The 13,208-nt window shown below is 38.6% G+C and overlaps 1 protein-coding gene across 2 annotated transcripts in view; it reads right to left on the bottom strand.

Moving 5' to 3' along the window:
• Positions 1-5,927, bottom strand: part of LOC109069004 (small conductance calcium-activated potassium channel protein 2-like) — a 54,237-nt gene extending 48,310 nt beyond the window's left edge. The window contains exons 1-4 of one of the 2 annotated variants that reach the window (XM_042772424.1): positions 5,444-5,927; positions 5,258-5,332; positions 5,066-5,177; positions 3,782-4,828 (exon numbers count right to left, since the gene is read on the bottom strand). In XM_042772424.1, the coding sequence (XP_042628358.1) occupies positions 3,782-4,783 (1,002 nt within the window). In that variant the 5' untranslated portion in view covers positions 4,784-4,828; positions 5,066-5,177; positions 5,258-5,332; positions 5,444-5,927. The remainder of the gene's footprint in view (positions 1-3,781; positions 4,829-5,065; positions 5,178-5,257; positions 5,333-5,443) is intronic. The other variant, XM_042772423.1, reaches the window with a different exon arrangement.
• Between the last annotated feature and the right edge of the window lie 7,281 nt (positions 5,928-13,208).

Below are 13,208 nucleotides of genomic sequence, written 5' to 3'. Positions count from 1 at the left end.
TCCATCTCAAATAAAGAGATTTTATTACAGCCTTTCATTTCATCTCTCCTAACACTCACTCGCTTTTCTCTCCCTCTCCAATAACACTCCCCCGTTCACCGCCCACTACAATAACAGAGAGAGAGAGAGAGCACTAAGGATAGTGAGTACGAGAAAGAAAGAGAAAGATATCCAGACCAAGAATAATTATCAGGAGAGAATAGGAAAGGAATCGCCAAAGAGAGGAAAAGGAAAAACAGTACAAGTACAAGAGAGTGAAAGAACGAGAAAGGAGGAGAAAAAAATGAGTGGGTGAGACAGAGAGAAAAAGAGAAATAAAGCGCAAGTGGGAAAGAAGGAGAGAGAAAAAAAAGCCACAGGGAAGACAGGCAGCGAAAGAGAGATACTGAGACAGAACAAATTTTATATAGGTCTGCCATATCAGAAGCACCTGCAGAACAAGAACCACACGTAGAAGTGATTTCCAGACTACATGCTGAGACAGATCCATTCAGAACAGTGCCAGATGCGAGAGAACACCTCATAACGCTCGCACAAACCCACTCGCGCACAGACACACACTTCAGATGACGGCAATGTTCCAAAACCCACTGAGCATTTTAAGGAACACAGGTTTTTTTTCCTAATTTTTAAAAAAAAAAAATGTATGAGAAATATGCAATATATTTATTCTGCCTTCTAAGATACCTCTTTTTAGACTAATTTCAAAGCAGTATTTCATGTAGCCTTCAACGGAAAAAAAATCCCAGAAAATCACATACAAATTTACCCAATATTTATTTGCACTATAGTGTTTTTTTAAGCATAAGGTTTTTAATATACACTATTTTAAAAGTCATGTAGTGTATTTTTGCCTTGAGAAACATTCTATCTCTCAATCAATTAATTATTGCTTATTGTATGTCCCAAGTCAGTCTCTTAAAAAGTTATATTATGGTTATATTAGCTTACATTGATAAAGCTTCCTGTCACCAACAAAAATTAGGCAACTGACACCAAAGCTACATAAGCTGACAATGAGCTCAGCTCTGTCTGTCCCTTTCTTACTCACACACATACATTCAGCCTTCAATCTGAGGCTGTGGCTATTACAGTGGAAAATATTTCACCTTTACATGATGTGTCAGTCACATTCTATCCTTTTAACGTAACTGCACAAGAATCAGTCACTTAGCTAACTTCAGCCATGCACTGATTTTGAGACTTTGGCTTTATATAAAATGTTACTAGTCTGTAATTCAGCTGAAGTAAAAGCCAGTTCTTGAGTAACACTATCTAGGCTGTAATGACAGTTACATCTGCTTTGATCATCAATCAAGCAACACTTGATTTTTAGCTCAAGAGCTGATGTTTTCTCTCCTTTCATGAGTTCAAAACTTAAACAGGGCAAAATGGAGCTTTGTCATGCATAAATGAAAAGTGTACTGTATATTCCTCCAAAATTTATAAATCTGTATTAGTAAAACTAAACACATATACATTGTATGCATTATTGCCAACATACTTCTGATTTACACACACAATTTTGACTCATCTCTCAGTTCTTTACAGTCTTTACAGTTAAACATTTACAATGGAAGTCCAGAGAGGACTTCAAAGGGAGTTGAAAGATCAGACATAACTGCACAGACAAGGGTGTGAAGTGATTCTTTCACAATGGTCTCATGGTGACACATATAAATGTTCATACTTCTGGAACAGTAGGATAGTTCACCTAAAAATGAAAATTCTGTCATTAATTACTCACCCTTGTGTCATTCCAAACCTGTAAGACCTTCGTTCATCTTTGGAACACAAATTAAGGTATTTTGATGAAATCCGAGAGCTTTCTGACCCTGCATAGACAGCAACTGTACAACCACGTTCATGGCCCAGAGAGGTATTAAGGACACCAATAAAATAGTCCATGTGACATCAGTGATTCAATCTTAATTTTATGAAGCTATGAGAATACTTTTTGTGCACAAAGAAAAAAAAAACAACAACTTTATTCAACAATTTCTTCTCTTCCCTGTCAGTCTTCGACACGCATTCACGACAGTAACATGCATGCATGTGTTGCTGCTGGCGCAGGAGGTCGTTATTTTTGTTTTCTTTGTGCACAAAAAGTATTCCCATAGCTTCATAAAATTAAGGTTGAACCATTGATGTCACATGGACTATTTTATCGATGTCCTTAATACCTTTCTGGGTCATGAATGTGGTAGATGCATTCTGAAGATTAACAAAGGTGTTATGGGTTCGGAATGACATGAGGGTGAGAAATTAATGACAGAATTTTCATTTTTGGTTGAACTATGCCTTTAACATTTATTCTGGATGCATTGACTTCCATTGTAAGAGCCATTCCATATATATATGGAGCCCTGCATTCAATATTGTGGCAATAAATTAAGATTTTGTTCTAACAGCTTAATTTGTTGCCTTATTTTAGTTCAGTAGTAGTGAACTAATAGTTTATAGTTTAATGTTGCCAAAAATTAATAAGTCATGGGAACAAATTCTTAATTTATGGTCACAATATCAATTTTTTCATCCACATGTTATGTGTGTGCACTGTACATAAACATTTTTGCTTGTTTTTCAAAGTGAGGGATGATTCAAAATGTGCTTCTGGGAACTTGTTTTGGATCCAGAACATTCGTTTAATAAAAGTTTCCAAACATTACTTAAATCACACAAATATTAATGATCCCTTCCCCATTTAAGAAATCTCCTAGACAGCTGTCCAAAATTCTTTCTGAGCCTACAGACATCTGATCCTCTCAGTACTTCTCTGACAGCAGTAGCATTACTAACTTTGAATGTCTACTGTACGTGTATGTTCACTAAGATAGACAACTATTTAAAACATTCATGCTCATGCCAGATACACAGGTGCATCGTTACTGTCCACTGTTCCAAAAGGGTGACAAATGCCATACCAATTCTCCACAGATCACTGTAACATGATAAAGCCTTACACCCTCTAAATAACAGAAGTTCCTGAGATCAGACACTTTGTGCCCATTCAAACTGAGACGGCTTATGAATGCAACTTCCGAAAAACATTTTTTTATATCTCTGATGATTAATTTGCTTGATTATTGTTGGTGTTTGTGGCAAAAATCACGCATTCGCATCACACATCTAAATTTGGTCACTCCAAATGACTCACACTTTTCGCAGAACATTTGATTTAACCTGAAATTTAAATCCAACCTCACCTCGCTTGAAACCTATGACTTTTTCCAGTAGAACACATAAGCAGTTTCTATAATAAAGGTCAAAACTGCCATTTTCCATAAAATAAAAATGCAACTGATCATTGGCTGTGAAAGTCAGTGGCAAATTTGCTTGGTTTCCAAAAAAGGGAAAAAAAAATAAAGTAGCAACATTTGAAGCGCCATTCAAGAATCAATGGAAAATCCATGAATTCAAAGAAGTTACTTTTACATGATACATGCAAGTTTTGGTTGCATGAACTTTTAATGGATGGACAAAAATGTAACAAAATGAACGCAAATAAATGATGAAAGAATTTCATTTTTGGGTGAACTATCCTTTTAAGTATTTTTTATTTTTTGGGTCAAACATCTGCTCTTGTTATTTGGAATGTCTCTTACATTACAGACTGCACTATATAGTGTATGGCTGTATCCAAGTTTTACCAGTTATTATAGAAACATAATATGGGAAACACAGACATACTCTCATTCTCATTCACACACAGAGCAGGACCAGCAGAATGTGTCCTCGTACACAACAATTCACCCCAGTCCTTAGTACACAAAGTCCTCACCTTAGTGTAGACACCCCAGGACAGCTCGGTCTCAATCACCATGACAACAATGCCAAACATGCCGAATATGAGCGCATAGTCACTAAGTCTCTTCCTTTTTTCGAACAGTGCTCTCCTGTGGCCTAGTTTGTAGCCAATGTTCTGATTCTTACGTTTAGTGGCTTTGGAAGCGGTCCTCCCCGGCCCTCCCACGACAGCACCGCCCCTCCTTCCATTTGTCCCACCCCCTGCCACGCCACCCAGCACACCTCTGCTCTCAGAGAGGGCGTGGTTCTGGTGGTAGATGGACATTTGATTGGCCGAGGCCTCGAGTTCGTAAGCGTGTCCGTAAGGTGGATCCTCTTTTGAGGAGATAACGATCTCTGGGGGGTTCTGGGTTTGGGACTGGGACTGACTGTGTTGAGAGGAGGCCGCGGTCGCCTGGCTCGCGCTTGCCCCGCCCTCTTTGGTGTCACTTCCGCTGTCGGACTCGATGAGGTTCCGGCGGGAGGCGCTGAGGCGGCTGAGCGGCTTCATCACGCCGCCGCTGTACTTGCAAGAGCTCATGGCGATCTCGGTAAAGGGGTTACTGTCCCGTCTGTGCACCAGCGGACTGGCCTGCCTGTGCTTACATCCCCTCTCCCGCTCTCGCTCAGTGGAAGGCGAATGAGAGGAGTAGAACAGCGCATTGTAGACAGGCGAAGTCTCCCCGCTCAGGCTATGTTGGCTGCCCAGGCAGGAGGAGAGCGGTGTGCTGGTGGGGTGGAGCGCGTTGGGGATTGGTGTCGTGGACAGGGGCAACTTGGGCAGCGATGCCGGGGGAAGGTTCGGTGTGGTGGGCGACGGAGTGCCATTGAGACGCTCCAGGCTGCTGTTGCCTCCCGTGTGATTCGAGTGGTTGGTCCCAGGGTAGTTGCCAGAAAGGGAAGCATGGGAGAGACCACCGAGAGGAAGGGGCAGATGTTGCTCTTCGTCTTCGCTCCCGCTGAGAAGGGCCAGACTCAGAGAGGGAGGGGGATCCATGGCAACCTGGCTCCAGCAGATTTGTTTGTGCTCTGCTCCTCAACTCTGGAGTTTAGTTGGGGGGAGAGAAAGGAAGAGAGAGAGAAGAATGGATTATGTGCTGTTATTTATAACCAAATAAAATTAGCAGGTGAAAAGGGGGCTGGATTAAACGGGGGACTCCCCTCATATTAATAAACCAAGGATGAACTGAAAGTGTTGGGTGACACCAAGTCGTACCAATGTGCATGAGGAGTTTACATGGAAGATGTATGTGAGTGGAAAAAGAGAAAATTGATGAACCTATGAACCCATTCACATCTAATCGCTCTGAGCTCTCTGTCTCTCTATCGCCTTCTCTCGTCCACCCTCTCTCTGACACCCCCTCCTCTCCTCTCGCTCCTTCCAGCAATATCTGTCACATAAATGCAAGCGAGAGTCTCAGTATTTTTTAAGAAACTTATGCATTGATCGAATCGTGGCCTCTGGACTGACCTGTGACAAATGCACATCACATTACCATCAGTGCTCTGCATTATTTGGGCATTTGTGTTGCATCTAAAATACACACTAGAAAACATAATTTTAATCATTGAGTACATTTATAATCATGTAGAAATAGTAACACTTGAGATATAAATGACAGTTTGATTTTGATTCCATTAAAAATCTGTGACTTACCTCTTTCCAGTCAGTCTTTCTCCACATTCATATGGTGATTTCAAAAGCAGTGCAACAATATTTCTCCGCACTTTTTCTTTTTCATGTTGTCAAAATCATACCTTCCTCGATCCGTAGTCAAGCAGTGATTCCAGATTGAAGGTTTTTAATGACAGGCGTATAAACCTCTATTTCTTAAAACGAGACTCTTACAGACGAAAGCTGTTGCGTTTAACACCTGAACAATGCTCGAAATAAAAGCGGAAAATAAATTTCGGGAAAAGGATTTAGGAAATACATCCACCCGTTGCGTTAATTAGCAGTATTAGCCTCCTGTGAAGAAAAGCGCTTTATAGTAGCATCTGGATATGAGTAATTGTGAAAGTAGCGATAGTCTGAAATTGTGTAGAAATGGATGCATGTCCTTCAGCTCTCACTGACAGCACGTCTCTCATTTTCTCTCTCTCTCCCTCTCCCTCTCAACTTCTCTTTTGGGCTCCGTCTCTCCGCCCAGGTCCCTCCTCTCTGCTCCTTTCATTGGACACACATCGCTGAACCAAACAAATAAGCTCTGGGAAAAAAAATAAGAAAAAAGAATCCTAGAGAAGAATATTTACTTTAGAAATAGCGCCTGCCTCCTCCACTGCTATTCCTGCTTTTCTAACACAAAGATTTTTTTTAATAAACCTTAACAACAAAAAAAGTCGTGATAAATGATGATAATAATACTAATAATGATGATGATGATGATGATTATAGCTGTTAATAATAACGTTTATGATAATATTAATTAAAAGTATTATTATTTTATAATTAAATGTTGATGAATAATGAATGGTTAAATAAAAGGGGCAATTTGAAATGAATGAATAAATGAATGAATGAATGAATAAACCCTTGAAATCATGACACTTGCAGCTATATAATTCCAAGTCCCAACTAGGTTACAATAACTGTTGGAGCTACTATTTTAACTTGTCTTAGTTAATATGTCATTTCTACTTTATTTTATTGAATTTAATTAATTATTTTATTTATTTATTTTGGAAAGAGAGAATTTCAGCTTGGTTTCTCCATCAGTCATAAAAGTTAAAGTTGTCATATTATTATTATTATTATTATTATTATTATTATTATTATTATTATTATTATTATTATTATTTATCAACTTTTCACTGCAGGTTGTGACTTGGCATCCCTTTAATTTGACAAAAAGTTAGCAAAGACTGCAATTAAACTTATCACAAAGTCAATGGTAACAAAAACCTCAAGCCAATGGTAATTAAAACTTATATACAAACAAAAACACACAAAAAAAAAAAATATATATATATATATATATATATACACACACACACACACACACACACACACACATATATATATATATATTTATTTTTTAAATATTGGAAGAACTATCCCTTTAACATATCCTTTCAGGCAAACCTTTATGTGACCACATTGCTAAAGCTGAGATCCACTTTTTACAATGAGCACAAAGCACAGCACATTATTATTCAGCACATATGTTCACTGCACAGGACGCTGACCCTCGCTAATGCACGCCAGGGGGGGGGGTATGAAAAGATATAAAACAGTTTAAATGAGTTTCCAGGTGAAAGTGGCTCATCACTTTGCTGTCTCATGGCAACAGTGTTCTCTCCATCATGTCATTATGTTCTGGCTCCGATAATTACCAAGTAAAATCCAACATTTCAGGCTCTCTAAAACGAATATATCAGGATGTCACTCCATCAGCGTGGACAGAGATTATTTCACTTGACAGATACGAATAAATTAAATACATATGTCACCTGGAGAGACGATTTCCCCGGATTTAGGGACTATTACAGAACAAGCCATATGTTGCCCTGGTGACATCATTGGCAATGAGCACAGTCATCATCTCTCGCGGTAACCATGGAGATGATGCAGGGTCACACTATTCCTGTATATGTGTCCAGTATCATATAATCTAGGGGCATGACACAGGCTTAAAATTACCTAGTGTCCAAAACCTTGCGAAAAAAAAAAAAAAAAAAAACATGACACAGAGGAAAGTGAAAAGAAAAAAGACTTGATAAGAGGGATTCAAAGAAAAATAAAACAAACAGGGGATGACAGTGAAAGGAGAGTTACAGCAGTAAGCTGGCAACCCACTGGAAAGGTCAAAGGTGACCGTGCGAGGACAGTGACATAATGGGACACAGCTGTCCAACTCGAACTGGGGAAGATGACAGACTTGACAGCTAAGAGCACAGCTCGGACACGAAAAAGAAAAAGAAAGGGAGAAATCCGTCATGCCGCTTTAAGTCTGTCCGGCAGGGAAGGTTATGAATACGCAGAGATGTGAGATAGTGACACCAAACAAGTGCTTTCGTTCCTTTTGTGATGAGAAAAGGTCAACTCGTTTCTAAAGGACATCTATGAAGTGGTGTATTACAGCGAGAAAGTTTGAGATAGAATGATAAATGCTGAAAAAACACTGATCTGATAAATATATATATATATATATATGACCGAACAACAGAATGAGCACAGGCAGAGTGGTTACCATGCCAACACCAGAGTACACAGAGTTGTCTTCTCTTTTTTCCCCTGTTGGATGAAACCATTCTGTCTAAATGCCAAACAATCCACATCGACACAGGAGGAGGAGCTCTTCGTCTTGCCTTGACCCCATTTTTATTTTAAATTGCTCATCTTGCTAATAGAAATGTAGGCCCAGTACATTTGATTCACGAGTTCGTGGAAGGGATGACCGCATCCACGCATCTTAACAGGCCGTAAAATTTCCATCATCTCCACCTCGACCGAAACACACTCACACACCCATGGATGCTAATCAATACGGCATCACTCAGTGGGCAGCGGGGCGAAAACAAACCCACCTTATTTACTGCTAATGTGAACTCAGCAATACTACACTTGAGCTATGCATCATCCACCGGTCCGTTGAAAACACACCATGTTCTTGAAGTCAGTGGGTGGCGTTGGTGACCTCTATGATTCAGTGGACATGCTAAACTCATGAAATGATCCATCAAATTGAGTCATGGCCCACAATCTTTCCTCCTTCCAGCCATTCAACTCCATCCGTCCCTTATTCACATGCTTCCACACTGTTTGATGGCAATGAACAAAATGGTTCGCAGAACTGACAGAGGCAGAGAAATTTGAGAGCGCAATGAAAGGCAGATAAAAGAGGTGAGAGCGGGAGCAGGAGGAAGCAAGGAGAGAAATGGGGAATAATAAGAGAATGGAAGAAGATAAGGAGAAGAAATGACAGGCAGCAGAGGGTGTGAGTGATAGGGCAGAGGGAGAGAGAGAAGCAGAGACAGATGGACAAACAGAGACAAGTAAACAGAAAGAGAGAGGGGTGCCACAGTAACAGTCTGGCGCGACACTTTGCTATAGATCCCATTCAAGTATGAACACCCACACCATAACCCCCCCCCCTTTTTTTTTGAACAAATAACCATAACCTTTACCGGAAAGACATGGAAAAAACACACACACTTGGTCTAAAAATACACATGGCCCGAAAAAAATAAATAAATAAATAACAGGCTTCAGAACAGCAGGCACAGATTCTAAATAATCCACACAGACAAATGCAACACAATCACAGTGACGTTCTCGCTCTCAGAGAGAAGTATTCTTCATGTTCACTAATGGACTTCCTTACTGCCCACACACTGCTACATCAGCACTCTACACCATCCCACCCGGCCCTAATGTTCTAGCTGGGTTCGGTCAATGTTCCCCTACCGTTCCAACTTGGCTGGGTTAAATGTAACAAGTCTTACATGTTTTAGAAGACAATTTTGAATGGACAGAGTAACAAAAGTAGAATTTGGGAACGTGGTTCTGTGACACTGGAGAATACGATCGATATCTGGTATTATAAAGATGCTCTCAGTTTGTGACGCACTTACTGAATGATTGATGATCATTGGCATCTTTTCTGACATATACCAGCTCTGTTTAGACTCTTCTGACTTGACTTTGACCATTTGTCCCACAAAAATAAATAAATAAACAAAAAAGAATAAAAAATGTGATCCGACTTCTTTTCCATTTGAGATTTCTAAACATGTCCAAGTGTCTTACAAGAGTAAAGATGCCATGTCTCTTTGATGTATGTTTTGATGACTGTTGTGAATTTTTTGTTTTGAATGTTTTTGTTTTTTGTTGGAGTTTATTTATGAGGTTTGTTTTTTCTGTTTTGTTTTGCAACAAATGATGTTAGATTCTTGCCTTTTATGAGTGAAAATACAATTCCTCTTTGATGTATGACTGCTGTAAGATTTGTTTTTCCATTTTGTTGTTCAAGTTTTTTGTTGCAAGTTTTGAGTTTTATTTTGTTGCAAGTTTTGTTTAGAATGCTTGTGATGTAACAATCTGCCTAATAACTGCTGCTGTTTAACATTACTCTGAATTCTGAATGAAATACTATAATTACTACTAAACAATATCTCTGTATATTTACATTCTCAATTAAATCTCATTTAATTGATACTTATTAATATCTAATCCATGATTATTATAAAATACACATTATATCTACACATGCCCCAAATATTTTAAATCAGAAGTATAACAAATCATATTTGTAACTTAAACGATGTTTGTCAAATGTGTTGATAGGGCGGAATGATTTAGAAAAGCAGATGTATGACAGCTTTATGACTGCATTTTGGGTCTCAAATTAGCATATAGTGCAAATGTTGTGCTTGAGGCTCAGTGTTGAGCTTGACTGTTATTCTTCACTCTGATTAAATACAGACATTCTGAATGAATGCACATTAAAGTTGGATGTACTATCACAGAAATAAATGTGTTAACATGGGTAACAAACTATGTTTGATGGAAAATATCTATCAGAATGTTCAGCCACTAACCAAAGTAATAACCGCAATGAATATCACATTTCAATTCTAAAACAATTATTTTCTGCTGATTACTGTCCTCTTGTAAAGAGGGTAGCTTTGAGGCTAAACAACTTTACTCCAAGGGTAAGTTTCAATGCAGTAAACGCAGTCTTGATAAGAAATTTATGTTGATTTAATTTATACTAAAGCAGACAAAACATGGGTTAGTCAAAAAACAAAAGCATTAGGCTCAACCCATTAAATCTTCAAGGGTTAAAAGAAAAACCAGGGACTCCACAACAATACGAATACTGCCAGCTGTTTGACATGTGAGGACATTTACTCTATTCTCTCTCTGTCTTATGTGAGAGCTGGAAACCTGAAAGCTTTCTCATTTCACATATACCACCTGCAGCCCCTGGAAAATTCCCTAAACTAAAGGCGACACAGTCAGAGTTAGCCTACTATAAACAGATATTAACACCTAAAAACCAGTCCATCTTCCCTACCCTCTACTCTCACCTTCCACTCACTTTTTCATTCCCTGCTCTCTCAATTCAGCTCTCTTTTTTTTCCAGTACTGTTTTTAAACCACTAATAAATGTTGACTTCTTTCATTTGTTGCTGCATTATGCCTACAGATCACATTTCTTCATTTACACGCATTCTCTGCTCTAATTCTAGTACTTTCATAGAGCCTCAGTTGCAAACTTAATTTATTTTCTCGCCATGCATCTTTCTTCTAGTTATGTCAAAGCATTACTGGCACTTTATTAAAAGATTTAAGTCGTCAACATCAGTTATGCATTACATATCAACAATTAACGAGATGACTGCATCATTTATTAATCTAGGTTATTGTTAAAAGTTGAGTTGATCCCAAAATTTAAATGGTCATTTACCCACCCACATGTTGTTCTAAACCTGCATGACTTACTTTCTTCTGGATTTTGCATTGTTTTTACACTGTGAAAGTCACTGGGGTCCCAAACAACACTGTTCGTTATTAGTTCAGGATACCTAATGCATTAATAATGTTATGTTGTGCTGTGCTACGATCAAACCTTTCACTGTTTCTGTGATAGATCAATATGATGCCATTTGAGTTAAGGTTACAAGCGGTCCAATATAAAATTAGTTAATTTATGAAAGAAACTCCATAGATTTGGCATGCACTGTGTAGCAGCACATTATAACCTCATTATGTAAGCCACAGATATGCACAGAATTCTTAATACAGTAGCTAATAACACTTGTGCCGCGCGACAGTTGGTGTGTAGGTGGAAGTTAGAAGGGAAAGCCCTCAGAGGTTGATCTTGCTCTCTCTCTCTCTCTCTCTCACACACACACACTTCACATTACATTAGTGCATTTGTCATTCTAGCCCAGGCAGGCCTGCAGAGCAACTTTGCTTCTACTGAGTCAGCTGGTGGAACGACTGTGTGCTTTTCATGAGAGCGCAAAAGCTGTGGAAGGACCTTAATGTGTGAGCGGTCTTAAATGTTTGGTTTCAGGGCTCAAAACAGTGTCAGCTGTTGCGATGCATCACTAGGATGCCACAAGCACTGAGAGCAATAGTCATGAACACACACTGGCTTTTAGTGACCTTTACTTTAATAACTCATTAACCAATGCAGTTAGCTTCAGTTCCGTGCTCCCCACTGTTTCTTTTTCTCCCGAGGTCTTTCCTGCAACCCACACTACTTCTTCCCTCATTCCCTCGTCTCATTCATTTTTTCTCTGGGGCATCGATAACAACATTTGCACGCCGTATAGACCAGACTAATATTTCATATACATGCTGTACGCTTGTTTGACATATGCGTCGTAATAATCGATCAGAAGCGGAGTTCCGAATCTCATAATGACTTTTTTTTTTTTTTTTTTGGAGTCTGACAGACAGACCCTTCTGTACTGCGACGCGTCGTCGACCCTTGATGTGGACGTGACAGCTGTCAATCTGCGTATCCAACACAGGCTAATAACGAGACTCCACATGCTTTATATAACAAAGTGTGACATTACCAATAAATTTAACCAGCGCAGCTGGTCGTATTTTACGCATTACCCAGGCTATAAAAATACCCTCAGACCGAATCAGCAGACTTGCCAGTGAAATTAGTGCGGGGAAATGAATAATCACACTAATGTTCTTTCTCTTTTGCAGCAATCTCTTCCAGGGTTTGATCATTCACAAACCTGTCATCTGTGAACTACACGCGACAGGGAAAGGTCGCCATCCAGCGGTGATAAACCAGCTATCAGCCTCCAAACAACATTTTCAATATCATATTTAGGCTATAGTTGTTTAAACAAATCAACACAGTTAAGTCACTGGCATACGTTCAAGCAAACAACTATATAATGAAGATGAAACCGTTTATACAAGTTTTTAATTTTTGTTTATATAAGAACAGGCTGTCAACTTTTCAAATGCTATTTTGTAGCTATAATGCATTCATTACAAAATTGCCTAACATTTTAAATTAACTAACTCATTGTTTTTAAATAATTTTGTTTTTCAATGCTTGACAAATTTCGTGAAACATTGTAGTTGTAGGTGTCCAATCATATCTATTAAAGAGGCCTATTATTTAAAGAAAATAAACACACTGTCTAATATAAACTTATTAGGCAAATATTTCAAATTAAATTCATATTGGGCCTATATATCAAAGGAGAAGATCTGAGGATGCTCTGGCAAAGAGAAACCTACAATTCTAAGAAAATGATCAAAGGTATTTCCCACAAAGTTATGTACTCAGAAACTGCAAGAAGGGAATAATATTTCACTGCATTCTTGAGGGTTGAAATATGAAGTAATTGTCTTAATTTTCAGTCCAATAAGAAATATTTTTATTCACATTCTGTTATATATAGCTAATGATGTATCTCAATAACACACCATACAT

The sequence above is a fragment of the Cyprinus carpio genome, chromosome A16, assembly GCF_018340385.1.
Source record: "Cyprinus carpio isolate SPL01 chromosome A16, ASM1834038v1, whole genome shotgun sequence".
NCBI lineage: Eukaryota > Metazoa > Chordata > Actinopteri > Cypriniformes > Cyprinidae > Cyprinus > Cyprinus carpio.
Note: the sequence above shows the minus strand (reverse complement) of the source record. Positions and strands in the feature narration are given on the sequence as shown.